Raw genomic sequence first — 25,419 nt, 5'->3', positions numbered from 1 at the left:
AGAAAAAAATAAACTACAACAAATTGTTTTACACGCACATAAAAGTTATTTATTGTTTAAAATATAAAGAGAAAAATAGGCATTCGATATTTAATTGTTCGACATTTTTTTTTATAAATCGCATACTAACTTTTACAAATGGGATCTTGTGTCATAGGAATTAGATAATATAGTAAGTAGCTAATACAGTTGATTTTTAAAAAGGCACGATTCTCTTTTTTTTCTTGTAGTGAAAAATGGCTACGTTGTTCTATTTATATTTATTTTATATAATTTCGCACAAAAATTATTAGACCTTTACAGCTTAAATTCGATGCTTTGAGATAATATCTTAATCTTGCATGCAAATATAGAAAATAGAAATAAAAGGAATAAAATCGTAACCAAACAATAAATTACTAGTAATCTAAAAATTAGACTTTACAAGCGACAAACGAAAATATCATTAAAAAAATACATAATATAATCAGTCAGAACTAGTAATATATATATATATATATATATATATATATATATATATATTTATATATATACATACACATATAGGTATATAATGAATGCATTTAATATTATTATATATTAAAGATAAAGTCATCGTGTCGATGTTCATCTAGCCACATTGGAATTATAATATGCAATATTATTAATAAAATATTTGAAAAACAATTCACATATAATTTATCTATGCTACAATTTATCTATATTATGTTAATAATGGACGCGGTTCTCTATAGAAGAAATAGTACCTCTCTTGCAAATATGATTGTTAATTTACATTGCATATTAGATAAGTGAATTCTTTAAATATTATGTACGAAAGCAGATATTACTTGTGTCAAATTATTATTTTCTGTTCTTGAAATCACAATAATCGTTAAAAAATGAAATAGTAAAGAATATTAATTAGTATTAATGAAATAGTAAAGAATATTATTAGTATCAATCTGTATGGAGTAATAAGAAGCAAGAAATACGAATTGTATATGATTAAGAAAATGTAAAGATCATTATGTAAATTGTTTAAAAGAGAAATTGTAAAAAAAAAAAAAAAGGTGTAATGTATATTTTTATGTGTTTATATTTATTGTCAATAGATATTAAAATATGAGGAACAAACCGTAAAATAAAATAAATGATTAGCATTTAAAAAATAATATTCTCAGTCTGCTTTTTCACATAATCATGAGAAAATAACATATTATTATTATTATATAAGACGATCGATGTTATCCTAAAATTATATTATCTGTATCACAAATCATTGACAAGACATTGACAATCTTTTCAATGATACATCGATTTCTTTATCAATTTTGAAATGAATAAATGTGACAGCGTAAAGCGGTCTACATATACGTTTGCGATTGTTCGAAGGATATCCCAAAGGACAAGCCATTCTGATCATTTTTTTCTTATAAATTAATTAAGCGAAAGAACGACGACGACGACGACGACAACAACGATAAGGCCGCTCTCATTGTGCAGAAGTGTTTTTCATTTCATTTTTTTCTCTCTTTCTCTCTCTTTCACTTTTTTTTTACTCGATAAAAAAGTGGATTATTTCAAACAAGAAAGCGAATGTATCTTTCTGTTTCAAATATAAATATCCCTTTATCACGCATGCATATATATATATATATATATATATATATATATATAAATATGTGCATGCACAGATAATACATATACATATTTGTTGTGATAATAAAAGCCGAAAGTCCATCTGATCAAGCAAGCAGAGGATTATAATTTTTCAAAATTGGAATACGCACTTAAAGCTCTTTTGAAAGAACGTAAGATCAATTAAATGTTTTTTTCCAATAATCATATCTACAAGTGTTTTTATAACTTATAGATCTACATCCTCTTGTTTCGCTTTAGGTGCTATCTTTTCAACACTTTCAGAATCTTTTATAGATGTATGAATGTCTGCCACTTCAACTGGTGGTGGTGGAGCAGGTTTCACCGATCCATCGTCATCCGCGATTTCAAAGCCGATCGTGGCACCAATTTTTTGGCTTGCCTGTTTGAATGAATCCGACAGCATCACCTGTGACATACGAGGACGATATTTAAATAAATAAATAAATATATATATATATATATAATGTCATTGGAACAAGTAGAAATAGATAATAAATATTATTTATGATATTTACCTGTACTACGTTGATGCACATCGAAGTTAGAGCCAGACCAAATACCAGGTATATTATCGAACACATCATATACATGGGATGCTAAATCAATCAATAAATTTGTTAATATTTAATCAAGTCAACATAATAATTATAATTTATTGTAGATTAATTTCGATATAAATTGAATGAAACAGTGCTCTATGTGTGACTATTGGGAAAAGCATGTGCGATAAATGAGTGCAATTATAGCAATTATAGGAGTGAAGCATACGCTTGTTCATTTTAATTTTTTTTTCTTTTCTTTTCTTTTTTTTTTTTCATTTTAAATCTTACCATCTGAACGCCACCGTGAAAAATAAAAGCAGAAATGAAATTAATTCCATAATTTAAAATTAGCAACGCGAGAATTATTTTTAAAGGAAAAACGATATGCATTCATGTCATTCACGTGAAAATTAGAATGCTAGTAAGCAAATTAAGCCGGATATGCAGGCTTTGTTTTTTTTCTATAGTGCCATACCATTCGGAATTTATAGGAATCATTATATGGTATAGACTCAATCATATATATAACATATATAATTTCTTATTATAGAAATTAATAATGGATAGAAATATAGAGATTATCAATTCTTCCATGCTCATTTTGTTTACAAAAATATGTATTACAAATCTGTGCGCGTGTGTGTGTATGTGTGTGTGTGTGTGTGTGCGCATGTATATGTTGTATATGTATGTTGTATTATGTCATGTTATATAGTTTTTATTTATTTTATAATTTATAAAGATAGATCATGATTACCTTTGGCACGTAATCGCCGAAACCGATAGTGCTCATTGAAATGAAAACAAAATAGAAACTCTCGAAGAAACCCCATTGCTCCCACGCATTATAAAGCGTAGCACCTATGAAGATATATCCAAGAAGAATGAATATTGCTACTGATATCGGAAGATTAAATTCATCATCTATTGCGAACGTTGACATAGCCGGTGTTCCCGGTGTGTCTGGTGCATTTCCATCTATATTTAATACGGCCTGTTGATTTTGTTGCTTTTGAATCTCTTCTATATCTTCCGGGTTCATTTGGGATGGTCTTCTAAACGTCGCGAGATCATATACCAGTTGGACGCCTTTCATAACTTCCTTTAATAATAAATTTTTATCGAAATATAAATTCGTGGAAATATTATTAATATAAGAATTAAACGAAATAATGAGAGATATTCGTAGAACGTATATCATACCTAATATAATTAATTGACATAAATATTGTTGACATTATTAATAACTATAGAAAGAAATAATATTACAATAATAAAAATATAAATTTATATAACTATAAAATTTATGATATAACGAATAATTTTCATGGATAATAGATAATCGATTAAAACTGAAAGATCATGCTTATATATCTTCTCTTTGTATAATTAAACAAATTATATTGATTCACCTGTACAGGCACAGTTCCACGAACTTTTCGACAACTTCCAGTGTAATAGAGCCTTCTTACGAATGCCCAAAGGAACTTGATACCGCGTGTAAATAATTTGCCAAAGTCTGCCAATAAGATAAGAAACATCGGAATACCAAATATAGCGTAAACAATCGTGATGGCTCTTCCGGTTGTAGTGCTCGGTGAGATATGACCATATCCTAAAGAAATGAAAATGTGTTTTTGTTAATTAATATATCATTAGATAACGCTTGACGAGAGATAGAAACATTTTTTATGAATTCGATCGTATCGAAATAGATCTTGATATATATATATATATATATATATATATATATATATATATATATATCATCTATTTGTCTTCATTGTAAACGAAATAATCCTGTAAGTTCGTGAATTTATTTAATTAAATGCTTATTAATTTATCGTAATGTTGATAATTCATTGACGGTTCATTTTGACTTTGTATTATTATAAAATCTAGAAATACTTTAATTCGATATTAATCGAGAAACATTACATATCTTGTACGATTATGGATCGGAAAATTTTTGATATTCGACAGAACGTTCTTTTCGTTGATCAGATCAATATCTTCTCACCGATAGTAGTGATCACAGTGAGACAATATACGACGGCATTCAAGAAGGTCCAACTTCTTTGTCCACTATACGTGTGTACACCTGCCTCATGTGCGGTATGTAATTGTTCCTCAAACTCCATTAACTTTCTTCGCGCCAGGCTCTTCCAATCGTCCTCTCTAAGATTGTGACTATAATTCCATAGGCTATCCAAAAAGTCTCTCTTTACTCTCTTTACGCCGCACTTGTAAAAGGTCTCGAACGCACCTTCGGTAAATCGAAAAACAAAAGCACCAAGACCGCAATAAATCATGATCAAAATTAATTGGGCTATACAACGATTTCTCATTTTTCTTATTATCCTCATTTCTATTGGATTTTGAGTCATGAAAGCCTTTAATTCGGACGCGATGTCCTTTAGCGCACGAAGGAAATCCAAGAAAGTAACTTTTTCTTGTATATCGGTACGTCCCTTCTCAGAATTTGTTATTTCTTCGATTGATTCATTTTTCGGCATATCCTCGCGTTCTTTCTCTATCTCGGAACTATCAGTTTTGTTCTTTTTCATAAAGAATGAAAACAATGTGAATCGAGAGTACCAAGAGCTTTTCAACGAATCTACCGGCTCATTTTTCACCAAATTAATAATCTCTTGATGTTCGCTTTCGCTATGAATCATACCAATTTTTCGCCTTCTCATAGCCATTATTTCATTAGCTTCCTGATAGTCCTCTGGTAAATCAGGATCCAAAATGCTACGTTCTCTCAATAAATATTCGCGCTGTGCTTTCGCAAAATCCTCTATTAGACTATCGTTACTCAATGGTATCACTTGTTTTTTAACATCTGTCGCTGATCTCTTTACAACTGGTTGTCGTTCCAAGGATCTGGGTGGGAAGCTTTCGCTTTTCTTCATCGTCGCTCCCTCTGTGATATTTTCATTGGGGTCAGGGGGTTGTTGTAAAGATTTTTTCTCAGTTTTATCCTTAGGGCGAATTTTCGTATCGAACGAGTGTTTCTCACGAACGGACTTATCACTCTCATTCATTCGAGCTCTACCAGTGGATTTTCTCGTTCTTGGTCTGACAATTTCAGAGGACTTTAATCTACTTGGGCTAGTCTCGCTTTTTTCCTCACTAGAATCCGTTGACCGAGGATGTCTTTCGATCGTACGATCCTTCGATCTTTTTTTCGTTCGTTTTTCAACTTTCCTCGTGTCGATAAGTTCGCTTTCATCTTCCCTTATCCTCAGAGTTTCCTTTTTTCCAATATCCTCCTCCTCCGCCTCCTCTTCCACCATTTTACTCGGAACCTTAATATCCTGTTGTAGATTCCGTTCTACGTTGTTATCGTTATCGATTTCACGTGAACGATTAATAAGACTTGTTGTTGCTTGCGAAGAAATCATATCTCGACGAGCAACATCCTCAAGTTGTATAGCATTCTTTTTACCGTTCGTAGTTTTCTTTCTTTCATGCGTCCCTTCCTTCTGATCCTGTTCCTCGTTTAATCGCCCGTCTTTCTCCTGACCTTTCACCTTTCTCTCCTTTTCCATCTCTTCCATACGTTCAGTATCCTCAGCCATCTTCTCCATCCTCGCTCTCCTAATCTCTTCCTCATCCTCGGATGTCTCTACGAGTTGACTTCTCGACGAGGGTTCCGGTGTTTTTTCGCGTCTCTTTGCCGCTGCCTTGCGACGTCGGTGGACCGTGTAACTATCCTCCATCGTCGACAACTCGTCAACAATGAGAAATCTCGTAACTGTGTGTTCCTCTTGTGGAAAGACACGTGATTGATATTAACAGATCAGGGTAGAGGGAGGGGGAAGGAAAGAGGGCAGATAGACAGATAGGAAGGCGGGTAAGAAAGGAAAATCCTTAGACGGATAAAAAAATATAAAGAATTTGGAGAATGGAATGAAATAAAAAATGGAATAGAAGTTAAGGATTAGTAAAAAAAGATTAAAAAGAAAACGAGATCGCGATTTTAACCAGTCTCCTTGTATCTTTAGTTTCTTTCTATTTGTTACGTGCACGTAGAGCGAAAGACAGAAATAAAACGGAGGTTGCTCCCACCACAACCAGCACCACCACTGGTAATACGAGCGAAAGCTCGGAGAAAACGCTAGTGCTAATGCTAGCTAGGTAGAAGAAAACGATGTTACTTTTGACGCAGCACGTTAACTCCTCGTCGTCGTCGTTGCCGTTGTCGTTCTCGTCAGTTTATCGAGCGACGCTCGAATTGGCGCAATTGACGCACAACCGTGTTCTCCGATTCTCTCTCTCTCTCTCTCTCTCTCTCTCTCTCTCTCTCTCTCTTTCTCTCTCTCTCTTTTGGCGTCGCGATGCCGCGCCTGTATGTACCGCAACTCATTTTACGTAGCGGCATTTCGACCGGATAGACGAACCGCGCCGGCGCCACGTGCTATCATCTTTTCCCCCCTAATTTCCGATAACTTACACCTAAAACATAACATTATCTATTCTTCTTCCGTCATCTTCTTATGGTCTTTTTTAAGGGCAACTTGCTATTATATTTTTTATATTACCGTTATCATTATTAATATCTATATTACTTAATATAAATATATATATATATATATATATATATATATATATATATATATATATACCATTCATACATATTCACACATCATCATTATCATCATATATATATATGTATATGTGTGTGCGTAATAATAATATTATTACTTATATAATTATTAGTTAATATCAATATAAATCAATATCAATATTAATATCAATATATATATATATATATATATATATATATATAATATGTATATATATAATTATATATATATATATATATATATAAGAATAATATATATATATATATATATTTCTTTTTTTCTAGCGTAATACCACTAAACAATATCTTCTTTTCACAAAAGCCGACATGATAATCACCTTTAGAGCTATTATTTTAATATTAATCTTCTCTCTAACTCTCTTTCTTTTTCTCTTTTCTTTCTTTAACTATAATTAAAGTAGTAGAATTTACTTCTTATTCTTTCATTATAAATGTAGGTGTAAAAATTATTGATATTCCGAGCTTTTCGTTTTTTATAATACTATGTAATTGAATCCTCAATAATTTTCATATAACATAGTGCATGAGAAATTTTCAAGAATATTTCTTTTTGTTTTTTGTTTTTTGTTTTTTTTTTTTTTTTTTTTTTTTTTCTTGTCATTAAAGTATCTTTATCGTCACATTACGTTTCACATCGTAAAAGACAAAGCAAAGCTATAAAGATTTAATTTAAGATTTTCTCTATTGATCATGATAAAAATTATTATACTTTCGAACTTTTAATGTATCTAGGTATGTACATTGTGACATATTATTATACTTCGTCGTAATATCTATTTAAAATAGACATCAAGAATGTCAAAATGATGGCGCCGTATCTCGAAATAGTTGTACAAAATGTCGCTGACTCTCTCTCTCTCTCTCTCTCTCTCTCTCTCTCTCTCTCTCTCTCTCTCTCTCTCCCTCCGTTTCTCTCTATCCTTGTCTCTGCCTCTTTCTCCTCAAAAAGATGACTTGCTAAAGACACTTCCAAGATATATACAAATAAAGAGAGGTCACATCTTTTTTGGAAGATGACCAAATATATGCTTGAATGCTCGGTTGTGACCGAGTAATCTGACCCGATTCTTTTTTTTTCTTTTAGGAAAGATAACCATCGACTTGTATATATATAAACATCATACATACATACATAAATAAATAATTAGATGAAACTTGTTTTGTTTCTTCTTTTTTTTTATATTCTTCTTTGTTCGAAAGACAATTAGAACATAGTATGTCATCGATGGTTATACAATTTTGACGATTTCTTTGTTATATCTTATTTTTTTATTGTTGTTGTTGTTGTTGTTGTTTGTTTGTTTAAACGAGATGTAACATCTGTTAAGCGTCGTCTTTCGACGAGATTATTTATTTTTTAACAATATTTATTATAAAACGTAAGAAAATTTCAAACACGTGTCAAGTAAAAATTTTAGACTAAGCGCGCGCGCGCGCGCGCGCGTGCGATCTCTTTTTTTTCCACCCTGATTATTTCTTCCAATTCTCTTCTAGTTTTTCGTTACGTAATATGAACTACTCGAAATAGTATGCGTGGGCAAGATGTTCTCTTAGCATTCGAAATATATATATGTATATGTATATGTATATATCTCATGCGTATATACATATATATATATATATATATATATATATGTACTAATGTAAAAATATATAAACATTCCAGAATAATTTATATATTCTGATTCAACGAGGAAGAGTTCATATCGAAGGCGGCGTTAACATTTTGTAGACCGGCGATTGATACCCGATTGTTATTTCAAGATAAATGGAGTTTCTTGTAACAAAATTACGTTTCTCATCGCAGTATCTATTAACCATCGTTTATATATATTTCACTAGAGTGAGATTTAGTGTGGCAGCGGCTAAACAAATCAACCCCGCCCTCTACCCCTTTCCTCCCCACCGAACTTGTGTTGGATTAAAGTGCAGCTATAAAGATAGATACAAATCTTTGAAATGATCTCGAGAATGTCTCCCGATGGTTGCGATATACGACCGTTTCATTATTTTATTCGACACGACGACAATTGCAATCAAATCGGATAAATATTTTTTTACGAAAAAAAAGAAAAAAAAAGAAGAAAAGAAAAAGAAAGGAAAAAAGAAAAATGCAAGCACTATACTATATCGCGAACTTTAAGTTAATACATGTATAAATACAAAACATATGTATATTTTATTTTTAAAAAGACACGTCGCATTTATTAAACGATGATCGTGTTATTGAATGCAAACAAAAAAAAAATGAAAAAGAAAAAAAAAAAATATATATATATATATATTTATTTATTTATTTATTATTATCGTTAGAAAAATTGTTAGGTTAAAAATTCGTATTCGTAAAATTTTTAATAGGACTCACCGATGGTCGTATAAATGGTGCCACAATAAAAAACGGCGTTCCAAAATGTCCACACTTTTTCGCCACGGTCGATTACGCCGAGTTTGTAGAATTCGTAAAGGTGTTCTTCATATTTCATAAGTTCCCTTCGGGCTCCTCCCTTCCAAAGTTCCACATCCGAGGCCAATACTTCGTCGTCCCAAAGTTCCCTGATCAATTCGATCGTTTTGTTTCTAAAGATTGTAGAAAAACTATGTATTATATTAATATTATAATTTATACGATTGAATTACACTTCGTCCGCTCTCCCCATCCCCCCCCCAGTCCCTATCCCCTACATCCCCATCCCTTCGTGTTATTAATGAAATACGTGAAAAAAAAAAGAAATCAAAAAAATAAAAGAAAAAACTTCGATATGAATTTATGTTAATATAAAGATCACATGTCGAATATCGAGAATTTTGAATATGTTTTCATCGATAAAATCATGAAAACGTGATTTAACAAAGGTTAACTATAGTTAGCGAGATTATAGCTGGACCACGGTAAGTAAGTAAGTAAATAAGTAAGTAAGTAAGTAAGTAAGTACCCTAAGTAAATACATATCGTGCGTAGAAACTTTATAATATTCATGTCACGCGAAGGAAAATTTCTTACAGATAAATATAATGTAAAAAGGGTCGGATTCTTGTGTTTCTTGCTTAACTTGTGACCTTCGTTCTGAGGTTAATCGATCGTAACATAAAATTGTAGGGAATAGTCATTTACACGAACTCACGATCGAAGTTAACCCGTTGTCACAGTCTTAGTGATATAAACGTATTTGGAGATCGTTTTATCGCGATGCGCAAATCGAATCTATCAATGTCGCACGATCGAACATCTCCTATAATTATATACCGTTTGTATTATCATGACAAAAGGGTATTTTACATTTGAATAACAAAAAAAAAAAAAAAAAAAAGAAAAGAAAAATGAAAAGAAAAGAAAAAAGTCATTCGTTTGAACAATTATCAAACATTATTCAGAATAGATCTTGAATGAAATAACATAAATATATATGTGTCAACATGCTATACTATACTATTCTCTTTTATTCCTTTTTCTTTTTCTTTTTGTTTCTCTCTTTCTCTCTATCTCTCTCTTTCTCTCTCTCTCTCTCTCTCTCTCTCTCTCTCTCTTTGTCTCTCGTTAAAATAGACACTTTAATTGTCCCACATTTTCTGGGACTATCATTTGATCTAACGTTTCACAATGTAAATGACTAAACATTTTAATTCCAGCGATATTTTATATTTTTTTATTATCGAACGTAAAAAAAAAAAAAGTGCAAAAGTATAAATAAAAATTAAACGTACCAATCGATAGAGATTAGATCTGTTATATTAAAAAGTAATATTTTCGGAGTTCTTTTCAGAGAGATCAGAAAGAAAAAAGACTTTCATTTTAATTTCGAACTTTTGCTTGTTCGTTTTCTTTTTTCTCTTTTCTTTCTTTTTCTTTTCATTTTTCTTTTTTGATTTCTTTTTTTTTTTTTCGATTAACATATAATTTACCTTTCTTGACGTATATTCAAATGAAATATATCCTCGTTGGTTCCTTCAATGGTAATGAAAATCATTGCCCCGGCTACACTATACAAAAATACAATAACTACTAAAAATATATGGGTGAACCATCGTTTACTCCAGGAGCTAACCTACAAAAGATTTATAATTTCTGACAAAAAGGAAAAATAAATTTTTTCTGAATTTCCAACTTTTGCGAAATATTTAATATATTACCTTCTCGTATAACCAAAATACACTTCTCTCGCCTACGCTAAGTCCAGATTTTGTAAAGTCTTTGATTCCTTTAAATTGTGTAAATACAAATTCGCTAGCTCTGTTGGAATAAAATACTTGTGGTTGTCCGGAAACGGGTGTTACAGGCACAGGTGTAATAGGTGCGGGTGTTTGATTATAAGGTGTCGATGCATATCCCGCGGGTGTTTGTGGATATCGTCCATATTGACCAGGAATCGGTAGAGTGATTTTCGGTCTTGGTGGTACTTTTTTAATAACGGGTGAATTAGACATTTCTTTTTTCTTTTTTCTTTTTTTTTTTTTTTTTTACCCCGCAATATCTATTTTTATCTATCAGCAATATTTTCGTTTAATGATACAAATTTTATTCTAATCGTGAGTTTCCTTCGTATTTTCTTGTTAAAATGTATTAAATTAAAAACTTCATCGCATTCATTCTATCGTTATTCCCTGAAATTTGTAATAATATATATAAATATATATAATATATTATTATATATAATATATTATAAATATATATAATATATATAAAATATATAAATATGTATATAATATATAAATATATAGTATATAATATATATATATAAAGTATATAAAATATATAAATATATAGTATATAATATATAACGTATGTATATATATATATATATATATATATATATATATATATATATATATATATATATGCGTTGTTTTACGCGCGCTCAGTTTTACGAGCGAACCTAAGTACGTAAGTACCACATACGTTACTATAACAAATATCTTTTATCTGTATCATTAGAATAATATCTGTCTATTATCGTGTACTATTTGAAGTGTAAGCGTAAATATATAAATATACGTAAAATCGACGAGATTGATAAACTCTAACTTATAAGAATTTTATTAGAAATTTATCATTAATGAATGTTTCGATTTATAAGAGAAAAAAAAAAAGTAAAAAAAGGATCAATTTATCGATAAAATTCATTAAAAAAATCTTATAATCCCAAGATATAATTTGAAATTTCATTAATTCATACCTAATAACATTGACTCGTTTAAAGCTCTCATCCAACTTTTTTCCAATAGCGAATATATTTTTTTCTAATATATAATTCACTATCGTTATCTAAAATTATTCGACGATGAGAGAGATCGTTCGTAGGTCGATGACCCAACAGATTCATACAACAAATATACCACCACAACGCTGTGAAAGCCGTTGAAACGACAAATTTAGATGGTATAAAAGAAAATATTCGTACCAGGACACATTACGGAGCCCCTTTTATTATTGGCTCTGTTTGAGATTTTTAATAATTATTAAGAATAATTACACGATTTTGGGAACATTATCATCGATTATCATAATCAAACTTAAAATATCTATATTATCTTAATAACACTCGACTTTTTTCTTTTCACTCTTTCCTCTTTTTTTTTCTTTTCTTTTCTTCTTCTTTCTTTTTTTCTTTTTTTCTTTTTTCTTTCTTTCTTAAAAATATATCTCGCCGATGACGAAAGCGAGATAAACAAAGTTCACAATTTATTAAATGTACAATCTACATTCTTTATAAAAGAAATATGTCTTAAATAGACACAGTCTTTAATCCGAAATTTTCGTTGAAATTTCATCGATCGAAATATGTTTGAAATATTATATATATATACATATATATATATATATATATATCTTCTTATTTGTATTCTTTATTATACTCTTCTCTTGTATTTCAATGAAATCGAATAACACGTGACTAACGACCTGTTTAAGAGAGAGAGAGAAAGAGAAGGAGAGAGAGAGAGAGAGAGAGAGAGTGAGAGTGAGAGAAAAAGAAAGAGTGAAAAATATATATATAAATATAAATATATATATATATATGTGTGTGTGTGTGTGTGTGTGTGTGTGAGCTCCGTCGAGATTAAAGAACAATTTTTAATTTTCTCGGAAGATTTGGCACACTGTCAAACGTAAGTATGTCCTTTTGGTTTATCTTCATGAACGATTCGTATAATTCTCATCTTTCTTCTTTTAAAATCCCTTTAAAAATAATAAATTATAAACTTTGTCCGTTAGTTGTAACAAAACGATCTTATTGTTCTTTTTTTTTCTTTTCGTTCGAAGTAAAATTGACGAAAGAAGAACACCTTTATCTCGGAATATTGGGATGTCACAAGATCAAAACACGAAATCACGATTGGAGCATCACGAAATGCAGTAACGTCAACGATAAAGTTTTTTTTATTCTCTTTCTTCTTCTTTTTCTTTCTTTTTTTTTCTATCTAACAAAATAGACTTTAGATTTGTCCTTTTTTTTATTTTCTTTTTGTTTTTTTTTTCCTTTTTTTTTTTTTTTTTATTTTTTTTTTTATTTTTTTCTATATATATATATACACACTCGTCGACATTTGATATTTGTTCATTTTGAAAAAGTGGAATTTTTTTTTTATATATAGGTATTTCTAGAATGACTCCTCCGTTCTCGTGTTTTTCTCGAATCGATTGGCCATAATTTATTTGGTTCAATGATTTAGAATTAATCGAATTTCTTTCTATTACAATATCTTTCGTTATTTTTACGATGCTTATTACTATCTTCCTTTTATTTATGTTTCTCTTTAACTTTTCATTTGGTATTAATTAAACGAGAGAAATGTTATCGAAGACTCCCTTTTTTCTAAATACGAATCCTACGACCCTTCAGCCGTGACGTCGCGACGCCAACTGAACATATTCGCTGTTCTACACCGCCTAGAATTGCTTTGAAATGCTTTCAGTGCTACATTTGTGCGCAACTCGACACGCACACACACACACACATATATATGTATATATATATATATATATCCGAAGGCGCGCGCGAATTAGTTTCGAAAAAATTTCCTTTTTTTATTTCTTTTTCTAGTATTTCTTTTTTATTTATTAAAATAAAATCAATTTTTTTAAATTCATTTTTTATCAAAATTTTATCATAATTCCAAACTCATAAATTTTACAAAGTATTATTTTCATATATACATATTCGCGCGCTCGCTCGCGTTCATTGCAAAACTTAATTCGTAAATATTACTATTGTATTTATTGTTCTTATTATTATTATTATTATTGTCTCTTATATTCATATAATTTCATTGTTTTAATCGTAACTCATAAGCGTGTTTTCATATCTTATTAAATAATTTTGAAAATAGTTACATACAATTTTATAAATAATTATTAAACTCGATACATATATCTTTTACGTTATCAGTAGTCATACGCTGAATATAAATGGTAAAGCTGAGATATTCAATTTGTACTTGATCATTATAATAAAAGCTCTTTAAAATGCTAGGCTAATATTACGTAAACTAACCTACAATCAAAAATTTTATAAATAACATAATTTCTTAAAAATAAATAATTTTATATATATATCGTAAATATTTGTATAACATGATAATTTTAATATTTAAAATTTTTATAATATTAATATGTAACAAAAGCAAACTTCAAATCTGTTCTAAACATTTTTCAATTATTTTTAATTTTAATAAGAAAAATATGTGACTCAACTATGTCAAATATTATTAAATCTTTTGTATCACTGTAAATAAATATAATTAAACACATTCTTCATGTAAAGCTGATAAATATAATATATAATTGAACAGAGTAATCATATAGATGGAAATCAAAATGTATACGCACAACAGGTATAATCTTAAATTTTGAATATAAGACGTAAGTACCTCTAACTTGTATTTAACAGTAACGAAAAAGTCCAGCTACAGCAGCTACACCTAACGGCGATATTTGAATTTAACTCTACGTGACTTATAAGGCATATTCTCAAGAAAATATTCCGTTTATATAGAAACGCAACCGATCGTTATAAAATTCTCAATTACCTATTATTTTATTATTATTAATGATATTGTTGTTCCAATTCTACAACATTCAATAAATATATTTCCTTGCTCGATATAACATAAATATCACGAAAAATACAATCAATAATAATAAAATATAATATATCGTAAAGATTTCGAAAATCTTTACAATGGATAAATTGTTATAACTGAATTATTATGAAACGTATCTGAAAAATGAACGACAAAATAAAATCGTTTTATTCAACGAAGAGAAAGCGTACCTTCACCGTCTAGCCAATTACAATCGGTTCTTATTGTACATTTGGCCAATGAATACAATTGGCGCGTCGAGTCGCGCGTGCCTCTCCCGTTTTCTCGAGATACCGACCTTGGCTCTGATTGGTCAACGCTACGGAAGGCGCCTCGAAGCTGTTCAGAAAAAGGCATCGGGGCCATAGCGCGCTTTCGTGTCGCCCATTGTTATCCTCGTCGCGTGTAATGGCTACCGCGAAGTTTGTTGACGGTGCACAGCCTGCTTTCTCGCGCATCGACGTATCTTGAGCGTGGGATAAGCTGCGGTACGCGGGTTGTCCGCTTCGAAGCTAAGACGGGCTTTCTTCGGATAAACTTGAGCGCGCGGTACCGCCAATTTTTATGACACCGAGACGCCCGCGCTTCGTACAGGACTCGCCGCAGCCGCCACCGCGCTGCTTGGACGACATGATCTGCGCGGGCCAACGTTGTTCAGTGACAAGCGTGTGATTTCGACGCGCGAAATTAAGGTTGCCCAAGAACCCCGGCAGAACGAATAAGAGGCTTAAGTTATTACGAGGATATTGTTTAACAAGCGCCACAAGGAAATACACGTTTTGAATGTGCTGAAAGAAAATATCTTGTGCCTGTGTACGACCGTCATCGATCTCTCTCACTCTCTCTCTCCCCCCCTCTCTCTCTCTCTCACTCAACTCTCTCACTCCCTCTTTCTCTCTCTCTCTCTCTCTCTCTCTCTCTTTCTCTCTCCCTTTCTCGCTTGCTCTCATTCTCGCGCGCGTCCACGGCTCTTCGAAGAATACAAAAATCATCGGTTTTGTGAATGCATCAGCGGTATAGTTATTCGAAACTCGGGAAAGCATCATCGTCGGCGCGTACAGGCTAAACGGTCGCACGGAACCACGCGCCGCGTCGCCGCCGCCGCCGCCGTTACCGCTGCCGCTGCCGCCGCCACAACCGCCGCCACCGCCGCCGCCGACGCCGCCGCCGCTGCCGCCGTCACCGCTACTACCACCGCCACGACCACCGACACCGCCGCCGTCATGGCAACTAGAAGATCGTCGCCCGCCCGGCAGCCGGACGTTTAACCCGTGCGCCGTCTCTATAAGACCATAGCACGTGAGTACTTAGTTAATTTTTCTAATGTGCATGATGCTTTGGTTCCCTCTTGGTTTTACTGCTTCTTCCTGCTGTGCAGTCTACGCTGAAGTCAACTATCTTAACTTGGCGTGGCTTTGATCAGGGGGGTCATTTTAAAGCGACTTGTATTGCTGCAGATCAAGTTAGGTGTCCTTACTTTAATAACTGCCTATCGATTGTGCAGGGTCAAAGACAACACATCAATGGCCTTAGAATCAAATGGCAACAACGTGGTTTGGTTGAATGCAACCCGTCCTGATCATATACGACAGGTATATGCAGCACGTAAACCATTGAGATAAAGAGGGAACTAATAGCAATGAAACAAGAAATTTATAATTCTTTATATTGAAGTTATAACATGTGTACTATTGTGCAGCGTAATAGTTCTAAAGAAGGACAAGATCATCAAGATTAATTTTAATAAAAGCAACACATATGTCAGAGTTATTAAACTAAATTTTATATTCCGCAGAACCAACCTATTGTGCAGCCACTGAAGTGTTCCATGTTCACACAAACTGAACAAACCAACAGTTTCACTCAAACGGAGCAAAGTAATTCAAGTTACGGAGATCAAAGACAGGTTTGTATTTCTACTTTCGATGTATAAATATAAAGTTCTAACATAAATAAAAAAAAAAAAAAAAGAAAACAATTAAATATCCACATTTATGACATAACAGATTTGATATTATATAATCAATTTGGAAAAGCATAGAAAAGAATTGTAATAAAAGTACTTTATGAAATTATATATATATATATATATGTGTGTGTTTTTGTATATGTTCCTTTTTTAGAAGTAAATATATATTTATCTTATTTTAGAGTATAAACAATATGCCTTTTTAATCTGAGGGAATAACAAATTTTTCTATTTTTAATAGCAAGCAGCAATGTTTGACCCACAACAAATTCAACAGCAGCAAGCTGCACAGGGCCAACAATCGCAGCAACAGCAATCTCAACAGATGTATGTTACTGATAAAAAGGAAGATAAATCACAACAACAATCTGCAACAGCAGAATTTCCTTTTTATTATAATGTCAACATGCTTCAAAAAGTTCAGACAAATGCAGTGAGCACAATTGGTGCCATAACAACAGATGATAAAGGTTGTTATCGTTTTGATGTCCAGCCGGTTGGATATAACACATTATTAAATCAGATGAGTATTGCGGCTGCTACTAATGCAACCTTTAAATGTGATATATGTGGTCTGGTGTTTGGTCACATGAGTTTGTTGAATCATCATAAACGAATTCACAACACTACACCGAGTAATTTGCAACAACAGCCACAACAAGTTGTTGTCCAAACACCAACGACAGTGACTGTAGCTACTACACCTGAAAGACCGTATACTTGTGATGTCTGTGGAGCTTGTTTTGCACTGCCTGGAGAATTGAAAAGTCATAAAACAAATATGCACCAAAAACCAAAAGTGCAAATATGTGAAGATTGTGGTAGTGAAGATCCGTGCGAACATCATCCCACAAAAATCAAAAAGAGTACGTTTTTGAATAAATATATTTGAATGAAGTGTCAATGATATGTATAAAAGATGATATGAATACACATTAGGAGTGTTTGTTGTTCTATTGTGACCCCATCTTTGTGTAATAAATGTCCTTTTTCTTTGTGTAGCAATTAAACCTGGTCATCATCCAGTAAAACGAAGGGGAGTTACTAGTGTTACCAAATGTCATAAATGTAATGGCACAGGAATAATATTCATCGGTGAGTGTTCATCATAAATTCATGCTATAAATAATTTGGAAAAAGAAATGTTCCTGTTAAAAAGAAAAAAAAAAAAAAGAAAAGAAAAAAGAAAAGAAAAGAAAAAGAAAGAAAAAAGAAAAGAAAAAGAAAAAAGAAGAAGAAAAAAAGAAAAAGAAAAGAAAGCAGAAAATAAAATAGAAAAAAAGAAGAAAAAGAAACAAAAGAAATGCAAACTTCATATTTGTTTACTTCTATTTTCAATTTTCGAAAATAGAATAAAAATGATAATTTTCTCAATTCCCTTAAATTAGTAGAACATCAGAAACATCTCTTTCTCCAAATATTGTCACTTTTCCACCATATTTCTATCATCTCATTGCTATCATGATCGTACATCGGGTGGTGTATGGTAGGTAAACACGACGAAAAACTAGATTCTGGAATCAGTTCCCTCGCAAAGTGTGGCGGCTGCAAGGCAACAGGCCGCATCATCATAGGAAGTAAGTCGGAAAAGATGGCAATCAATAAAAATATGGGGTTACTGTGTTGTAATTAATTTATCTAAGTAACCTCTTATATATTTGCTTTGGATGGTGACAGTTCAAAATCTTTATATTAAGTGAAACATACTGAATTTATTATTTATTCATGATATCAACTAAGTTGCAATTCAAAAAGATTAAAAATTTTTAAATATTTCATTTATCTCTATTATTAAAAATTTTTGATATTTACATAGACACAGTCCAAAGTATTTTTATTTTCAAGTATTGCATACTATATAATTCTTTGATGCTTCAAATTTATATGTTTGCATGCATTTGTAGTAGGTAGAAAAAGATTTATGGTCACTGATGTTTTCACAGATTTTTATACCTTTTTTATTGGTATGTCAATTCTACTTTATTTCTTCAGTAGAACTGTCGACATCTAAATTTAAGGACAATTGCACGGAATGAAATCTCCCCTAAGGGACAGTTTTATAAATTTGACTCAAAATTTTCAGCGTTGTCCAAATATAAAAGTTATTTCAAATTTTTGCTTAGTACATTCTTAATTTCAAGATACAAATAATAAAAGAGGTCATTTCAATGTTTCTTGTTAAATAAATACTTTATACATTAAATTCAATATTTAATTTTGATAAAAAAGAAAAAAAAAACTAACCTTTTGCAATCTGCATGTATAAAAGTTTTTAAATAACATGCATAAATTTAATTCAAGCAAGCATTATTGCTTTACAAGTTCTTAATTATCATAATCAGATATTATAAAAATCCTCTTTTGAATGTATCACGAAGAAAAGAACATTTACCGTGCATAATCCTGTGCATCGTGTTGGTTAAAACACATCACAGGTCAACCTTGAGCACATCTTTTTGTAGAACTGGCCCTTTGAGGAAAACTAAAATTTTGGTCGTATTTCCAATTTCAGGTGGCAAACAAAACAGTCAGAACCAAGCGGAGAAGCCATTTCATTGTAATGTATGTGATGGTACATTCTCCCGGTATTCTTCACTTTGGTCTCATAAGCGGTTGCACTCGGGTGATAAACCATTCAAGTGCGAAGTCTGTGGTTTAGCTTTTGCAAAAGGTAAGGATATGTGCATGCGACGGCTGTATAAAATGTTTTGTAATAGGTATTTCTCATATAAATTTGGTTGGACTCTAAATCTGGACGCACATTCATCTATTTCAACATGTAATATATGATCAATAATCTTTTTGTTTTCAGCTGCTTATTTGAAAAATCATGGACGAGTTCACACCGGAGAAAAACCATTTAAATGCAGCGTCTGTGGGATGCAATTCTCACAGAGTCCTCATCTGAAAAATCATGAAAGAATTCATTCTGGCGAACGTCCCTATCAATGTGAAGTCTGCGAAAAAACATTTGCTAGACATTCAACGCTCTGGAATCATAGGAGAATTCATACTGGTGAAAAGCCTTACAGATGTAATATTTGTGGTTCCGCCTTCAATCAAGCAACACACCTGAAAAATCACGCGAAAGTTCATACTGGTGAGAAACCACATAGGTGAGCGTGTTTCTTAACATACGATTTGTAAACTTTTTTTATGTAACATGCTCTATGTAGATTTATTTTACAAGTTTTTGCTTTTATTAGATGTGATATATGCGAGATAGGATTTTCCGACCGTTTCGCATTAAAACGACATCGTGCAATTCATGAAAAGTATGGACAAACGGCTCGAAACCAGAACACAAATAATCCAAGTAATGCACAACAAACAAATGCAAGTAGTCAACAGCAGCAGCAGCAGCAGCAACCTCAGCAAGGGCAACAAGGGCAACAAGTTGTTGTAGTGAATGCCACAACTCCTGTAACTGTCAGTCAGGGTCAAGGTCAAGCAGTCATGCTTGAAGAAGTCTACAAATGTCAAGTGGCCTTCCCAGAACCCAAATGATTCAGCTAGAGAATACCTTTCAGGAGTTGGTAAAAAGGGTTATTTTTTGACCTTATTAAAGAATTACTACATAATGGAATTTATGGAATATGCGTGTCAGGATATGATATAAAAATGAAGACTACATGGAAAACGTTTAGTGTTTGGTGTGAGGATTAATACGTTTGTGACGACTCAGGTCCTATAAATCGACGCTCATTGACTGTCACGTAGGTGTAGTTCAAGAGCAAAAGTTTTCAGTGACTCTGCGATCTCAACGCGAGTGAGTAGTTTGGTAAAAATATAACTTGGAAGAGTCCGGCTCGTAAAATATTATAAACTCTCAGCCGCTATCATTAATGAAATTTCTCATGAATTAATACCAGAGGTATGAAAAAAAACAAATCTACTTTATATTTTGTTACTCAGAATAGAAATTACGACATCAGATTCGATAATAACCTATTTCACAATATACTGGCATAGTCTTGGAATTTATTTGCGAATGAATTTGTAAAATTTCATTTGTTCTCCTAATGTATAAATGCCTTTTTATGGGAATGAAAAATGGTGAAAGTGTTGTTATAACTTCATGACTCGTTAAATACCAGTCTGCAGTAGCTTTAAGAAGTTTCAATTAGAACTGACATTGAAATTAGTGACTATACATCAGTTTAAGACTGTCACTATGCGTGCTAATGATCACCGAATCACATAGAATTAATTGTTTTTCAGTGAGTCAAAAATATATACATTGCGGCGTCTAAAAAAAAAAAGAAAAAAAAACGAAAAAAAAATGGAAAAAAAAAACAAAAAAAGAATGAGTTTGTTAGCATTGACCAAAACCTTGAAAACCCTTTAAGGCGTTACAAAAGTATTTCGCGAATAAAAAAAGTCAATGTCATTGAAATTGTCATCATTTTATACCACAGTTGAAAGCTGGGGGAATAGACGTTAAAAATCGAATAGCTACACATACATTTGACGGCATCTTTGCATTTGCGGACGTCGTGGAACGGAACGATATCGCGATATATAAGCGCGAGCCCTCTTCCGTCCAGTCATTCGGGATCAGAACATACGCTACCGCGATGACAACGACCGCGATAATGTCAGCAAGGATATTACTACGTGAACAAGGTTTATATCTTATTGGAGCTGCAATAATAATAGTGAATATCGACGGGCAGACTAATCTGTTTTATAATTTTAAGACCGAGAACTATATAAATATCAGTTACTAAATAGATGCTAGTTTGTAATAGAAAATAGCTGACTAAATAATCTATACATATATACATTAATTTTTATATCCCCACTTGTTACATGTGATGGCGTACTGCCGCCACTCTTAAATATCAAGAATTAATTAATATGGTTATATGCTGTGGACCCATTGTTTTGACTGATCGGTCATAGATGGGGTTGGTAATAGTCAGAAAGCACAATTTTTAAACTGGGATGACTAATCCACTGTTAAGTTAAATACTGTGATGGTGTTACCCATTAAATTTTTATCACAATGTGTTTAATAATTTCTAATTATTATTTAATATATATAATGCATTTTTTTCCTCCCTTCTATTAAACTTCATAAGTTTCTCAATTTTTATTTTAAAATTCTAAGAAAAACGTTGTATGAGATCATTTCTCCAGTAGTTACTTTTTTTTTTCTTTTTTTTTTCTTTTCCTTTTTTTTTTTTTTGTTTTTAGAAGAAACTTATTTACTTTGTATATTATCTTGAGAAAAAGTATGAAGTGATACTTTAATTATTATGTACACATTAAATATGATATAAATATAATTGCTACTTTATCCGTAGTGTATTATGAGAAACACCATCACATTTCTGGTCACCGTGTGCCTAGTTCTGCATAATTATTAATGCTATAAATTTTGCAGAATCTAGGATTGGGGATTTCTTTGTTTTACCAATATAACTTGTAAAATAAAGATATACAATTACTTTTAATTTACTTTTATGTGGTCATAATACCTGCTACAGTATTTTGGATTAGATTAGTATTTTTTCTTCATATTTTTTTATTTTATTCTCCATCTTTCAAATCATTGGTATAGTTTATTTTCTGGTAACTTTGTCTGAATTGTAGTGCAATGAAATTGCTGGAGGACATATTATGTTACTATTATTTTCAATAGGAAAAAAAAAACAGGTCTTAAAATATTAAAATATTATGTTATACTTAGAATTAATTCTAATTATGTTAGTCATCAGTCTGCAAACAAAGTAGACTGATAGATCAGGGTGTCGAAAAAAAAGAAGATGCTTTATTTTATTTTTATTTTTACTTAAGAATATTTGAAAAAGAAAATAAGGATTGTACATATAAAAAAAATTTGCCAATATTCTTCGATCGAATATAATGGCACTAATAATTTTCTGCAAAGTATATGCTATTCCTGGATCATGAGGCAATCTATTACAAAGGACCTAAACAAAAAACAAAATGTCATTTCAATATATATCAGTTTTGCAAAGTGTGCTTTTAAAAAATAATTTCTTTCATTGAACTCTTGCATATCAAAATCATGAACGACCTAATGAACTGCTCTATAATCCGTATTACAGATTTTGTAGTCGGTTAAGATGATACTGTATGAGTGAAATTGTTACAAAGCCGGTCCTAAGTAACATTTTTATATTGCAAATATCGGCATCTTTTACACAGAAACAAAAATATCATAATTATATTGTGTCTATCTTAGCCATTTTTCCATAAACGAAGATCGGCAAGGATTGTAAAAATAATGGTTTATAAAAAAAGTCAAATATATTCGAATGTAAGTACGAAGTACTAGATAAATAAGTAATTATAAGTGTTCTGCTGTGAGGACTATTCAAGGAGGCACGGAGCAACTTAAAAAAAAACACGTGCTTGTAACAAATCTTTTATTAAATAAGTAAGATAAATATGAAAAAAACGAAGTCTAAGAGAAAGTCATTGATATGTTATAATCATTGATAATTATAAATATAACAAATTTTACTACGATTATTATTTGACTGTGTTCTTGTAATTTCTGTATTTCTTTTTGTAATAAATATCTGTCATCATGGGGGATAGAGACTTCGTCATCTATCAAATAGAATTAGAAACTTTGTTTTATGGTAAAAATTTGATCATGTAACACAATAACATTATTACAAGTTAATGCTACTTATTAAAGATAAATTAATATGATTAAAAAATGTTTTAATACATTCATTAACAATAATTTACTTATGCTGCGTGGCTCCTTGCAGTAATGTTGTGCTCTTAGATAACATTTGTATGCAAAGAACTGGAGCTTCCACTTTAATCAAAATCTCTGGAAGCGTCTTCCTAAGATTCATCAATTTTTTTGATTTATCATCTTGGAAGTTCTGTTCAACATTCTCGCACACTTTAACTGACACGATCACAATGCCTATTCTTTATTTATATGTCAACGCAAGGCCTTTATTAATATTATTTCATTTTCTTTTGACAATATTTATTGATTCTTTTATTAAGATCTAAAAAACCCACTATTTTTGAATAATATTTTTAATAATAAAAATTTAAGGGTCGGAATTTCAGGATCATGATGTAAGCTGTCAGTTGTTTAATAGATAATTGATAAAATAATTTATTATATTAAAATAAAAAGTAATTGATATCATGATTGGTATCCTTAAACTATCCGACCTCTTGAGAATTATTCTCCCAAGAGATAAGACTAATATTTGTGCAGATTTTTTTTTTCATAACAATGGTATTTCTTATACATGTTGAGGCGAATATACATAAAGCAGATTGTGTATTGTGTGCATTATATCATGTATTATTACATTTTGTCCAGTCTCGAAAAAGCTAACTATGTACAAATTTGATCGTGAAGGGAACATACGTATGATCATTAAAAATACGGTGTTTCAAATCATAATGATAATATTAATAATAGTAATAATAATAATAATATTAATAATAATAATAATAATAATAATAATAAAATAATAATATTAATAATAATAATAATAATAATAATAATAATAATAATAATAATAATAATATTATTGTAGAACAAAAAGGAGTTGTATATTATGTAATGTACGCAATTTCATTAATTTTTTTAATTCAATCAGCGATTTTTTCGCGACGAGATCAACTTTTACATAAGACGCGTTATTATGGGCAATAATGCATAAAGTGCGAACCTTTGATAATAAAAGACGTTCCTATTAAATTATCTGTTCATTATATATTTTTAAGTCTTCTATCATATAACTCTAACGAGACAGATGCTTTAAAGAATGTCATTGAAGTGAATAGCTTTTTTTTTTTTTTTTTATTTTATTTTATTTTATTTTAATAAATACATGCTTACACACGAAGGAGAATAATTTTGAGAATATCGGGTACAAATATTTTTACGATCATATGGAAGAAAACGTTTTTCAGAAAAAGTTTGTGAATGTTCTTTGATTCATTGAATTTTGTTTACATTTTGCGTGTTCTTTCTTTCTCTCTCTCTTTTTTTTTTTCTTTTTCCTTTTCTTTTCTGTGGACGTCACGAACGAGTCATACATTAAAAATATTATTGCAAGAAATCTATGTATTATTATAATTCGGTTAAATGAAAGAAATATTGTCAGCCACGATATCATCACAAGATATAATATCTATGATAATAAATACGATATATAATTGGTAGAGGAACTCGTTGTATGAGTTTTCGCTACCGATAAAATTATACGTGTATACACCGTTTTGTATGAAAAGAAGGAAAAAAAAATAATAAGAAATGTCATGTTAGATTAGTCTGCTGTCAATATAACTAGGATTATAATTTTAAATGTACATGTAACATATTGAATATCGTCTAGATAAGGAATCGTATCGATTAAAAACAACTAGCGCACGATTATATCAGACATTCTAGATATTATAATAAATGATGTCCGCAGGACATTTTCATTTTTGAAATCTTGCGTAAATTTCATTTATCGCACATTTTAAACCGCGCGCCATTTGTATATTTTAATGAAGGATAATGAATTACGTGTGTCGTCCGTGTGGCGTCCATGTAGCGCTAAAATGTGAACGAT

At 31.1% G+C, this 25,419-nt stretch overlaps 2 protein-coding genes across 6 annotated transcripts; one reads left to right on the top strand and one right to left on the bottom strand.

The window, feature by feature from the left end:
• Positions 1-23: 23 nt before the first annotated feature.
• On the bottom strand, positions 24-6,660 carry LOC124431655. Of its 2 annotated transcripts, XM_046979803.1 has the most exons (6): positions 4,207-6,660; positions 3,599-3,801; positions 2,944-3,288; positions 2,475-2,477; positions 2,160-2,240; positions 24-2,050 (listed from the first exon to the last, which is right to left on the bottom strand). In XM_046979803.1, the coding sequence occupies exons 1-6, from the start codon at positions 5,909-5,911 to the stop codon at positions 1,850-1,852; spliced, it is 2,538 nt and encodes an 845-aa protein (XP_046835759.1). In that variant the 5' UTR covers positions 5,912-6,660; the 3' UTR covers positions 24-1,849. The 2 variants fall into 2 exon arrangements, with proteins under 2 accessions (XP_046835759.1, XP_046835760.1); XM_046979804.1 differs by lacking the exon at positions 2,475-2,477 and having other exon boundaries at positions 4,207-6,659.
• Positions 6,661-15,203: 8,543 nt separating this feature from the next.
• LOC124431870 (zinc finger protein OZF-like) lies at positions 15,204-25,297 on the top strand. Of its 4 annotated transcripts, none has more exons than XM_046980224.1 (8): positions 15,204-16,173; positions 16,670-16,780; positions 17,085-17,709; positions 17,846-17,938; positions 18,334-18,420; positions 19,356-19,514; positions 19,656-19,959; positions 20,034-20,169. In XM_046980224.1, exons 2-8 carry the CDS (start codon positions 16,703-16,705, stop codon positions 20,047-20,049), a joined length of 1,362 nt encoding a protein of 453 aa, XP_046836180.1. In that variant the 5' UTR covers positions 15,204-16,173; positions 16,670-16,702; the 3' UTR covers positions 20,050-20,169. The 4 variants fall into 4 exon arrangements, with proteins under 4 accessions (XP_046836180.1, XP_046836179.1, XP_046836177.1 ...); XM_046980221.1 differs by having other exon boundaries at positions 15,207-16,173; positions 20,050-25,297; XM_046980222.1 differs by lacking the exon at positions 18,334-18,420 and having other exon boundaries at positions 15,208-16,173; positions 20,050-25,297.
• Positions 25,298-25,419: the final 122 nt, after the last annotated feature.

Source organism: Vespa crabro, chromosome 22 (genome assembly GCF_910589235.1).
Source record: "Vespa crabro chromosome 22, iyVesCrab1.2, whole genome shotgun sequence".
Classification (NCBI taxonomy): domain Eukaryota; kingdom Metazoa; phylum Arthropoda; class Insecta; order Hymenoptera; family Vespidae; genus Vespa; species Vespa crabro.
This window is presented reverse-complemented; position numbering and strand designations above follow the sequence as displayed.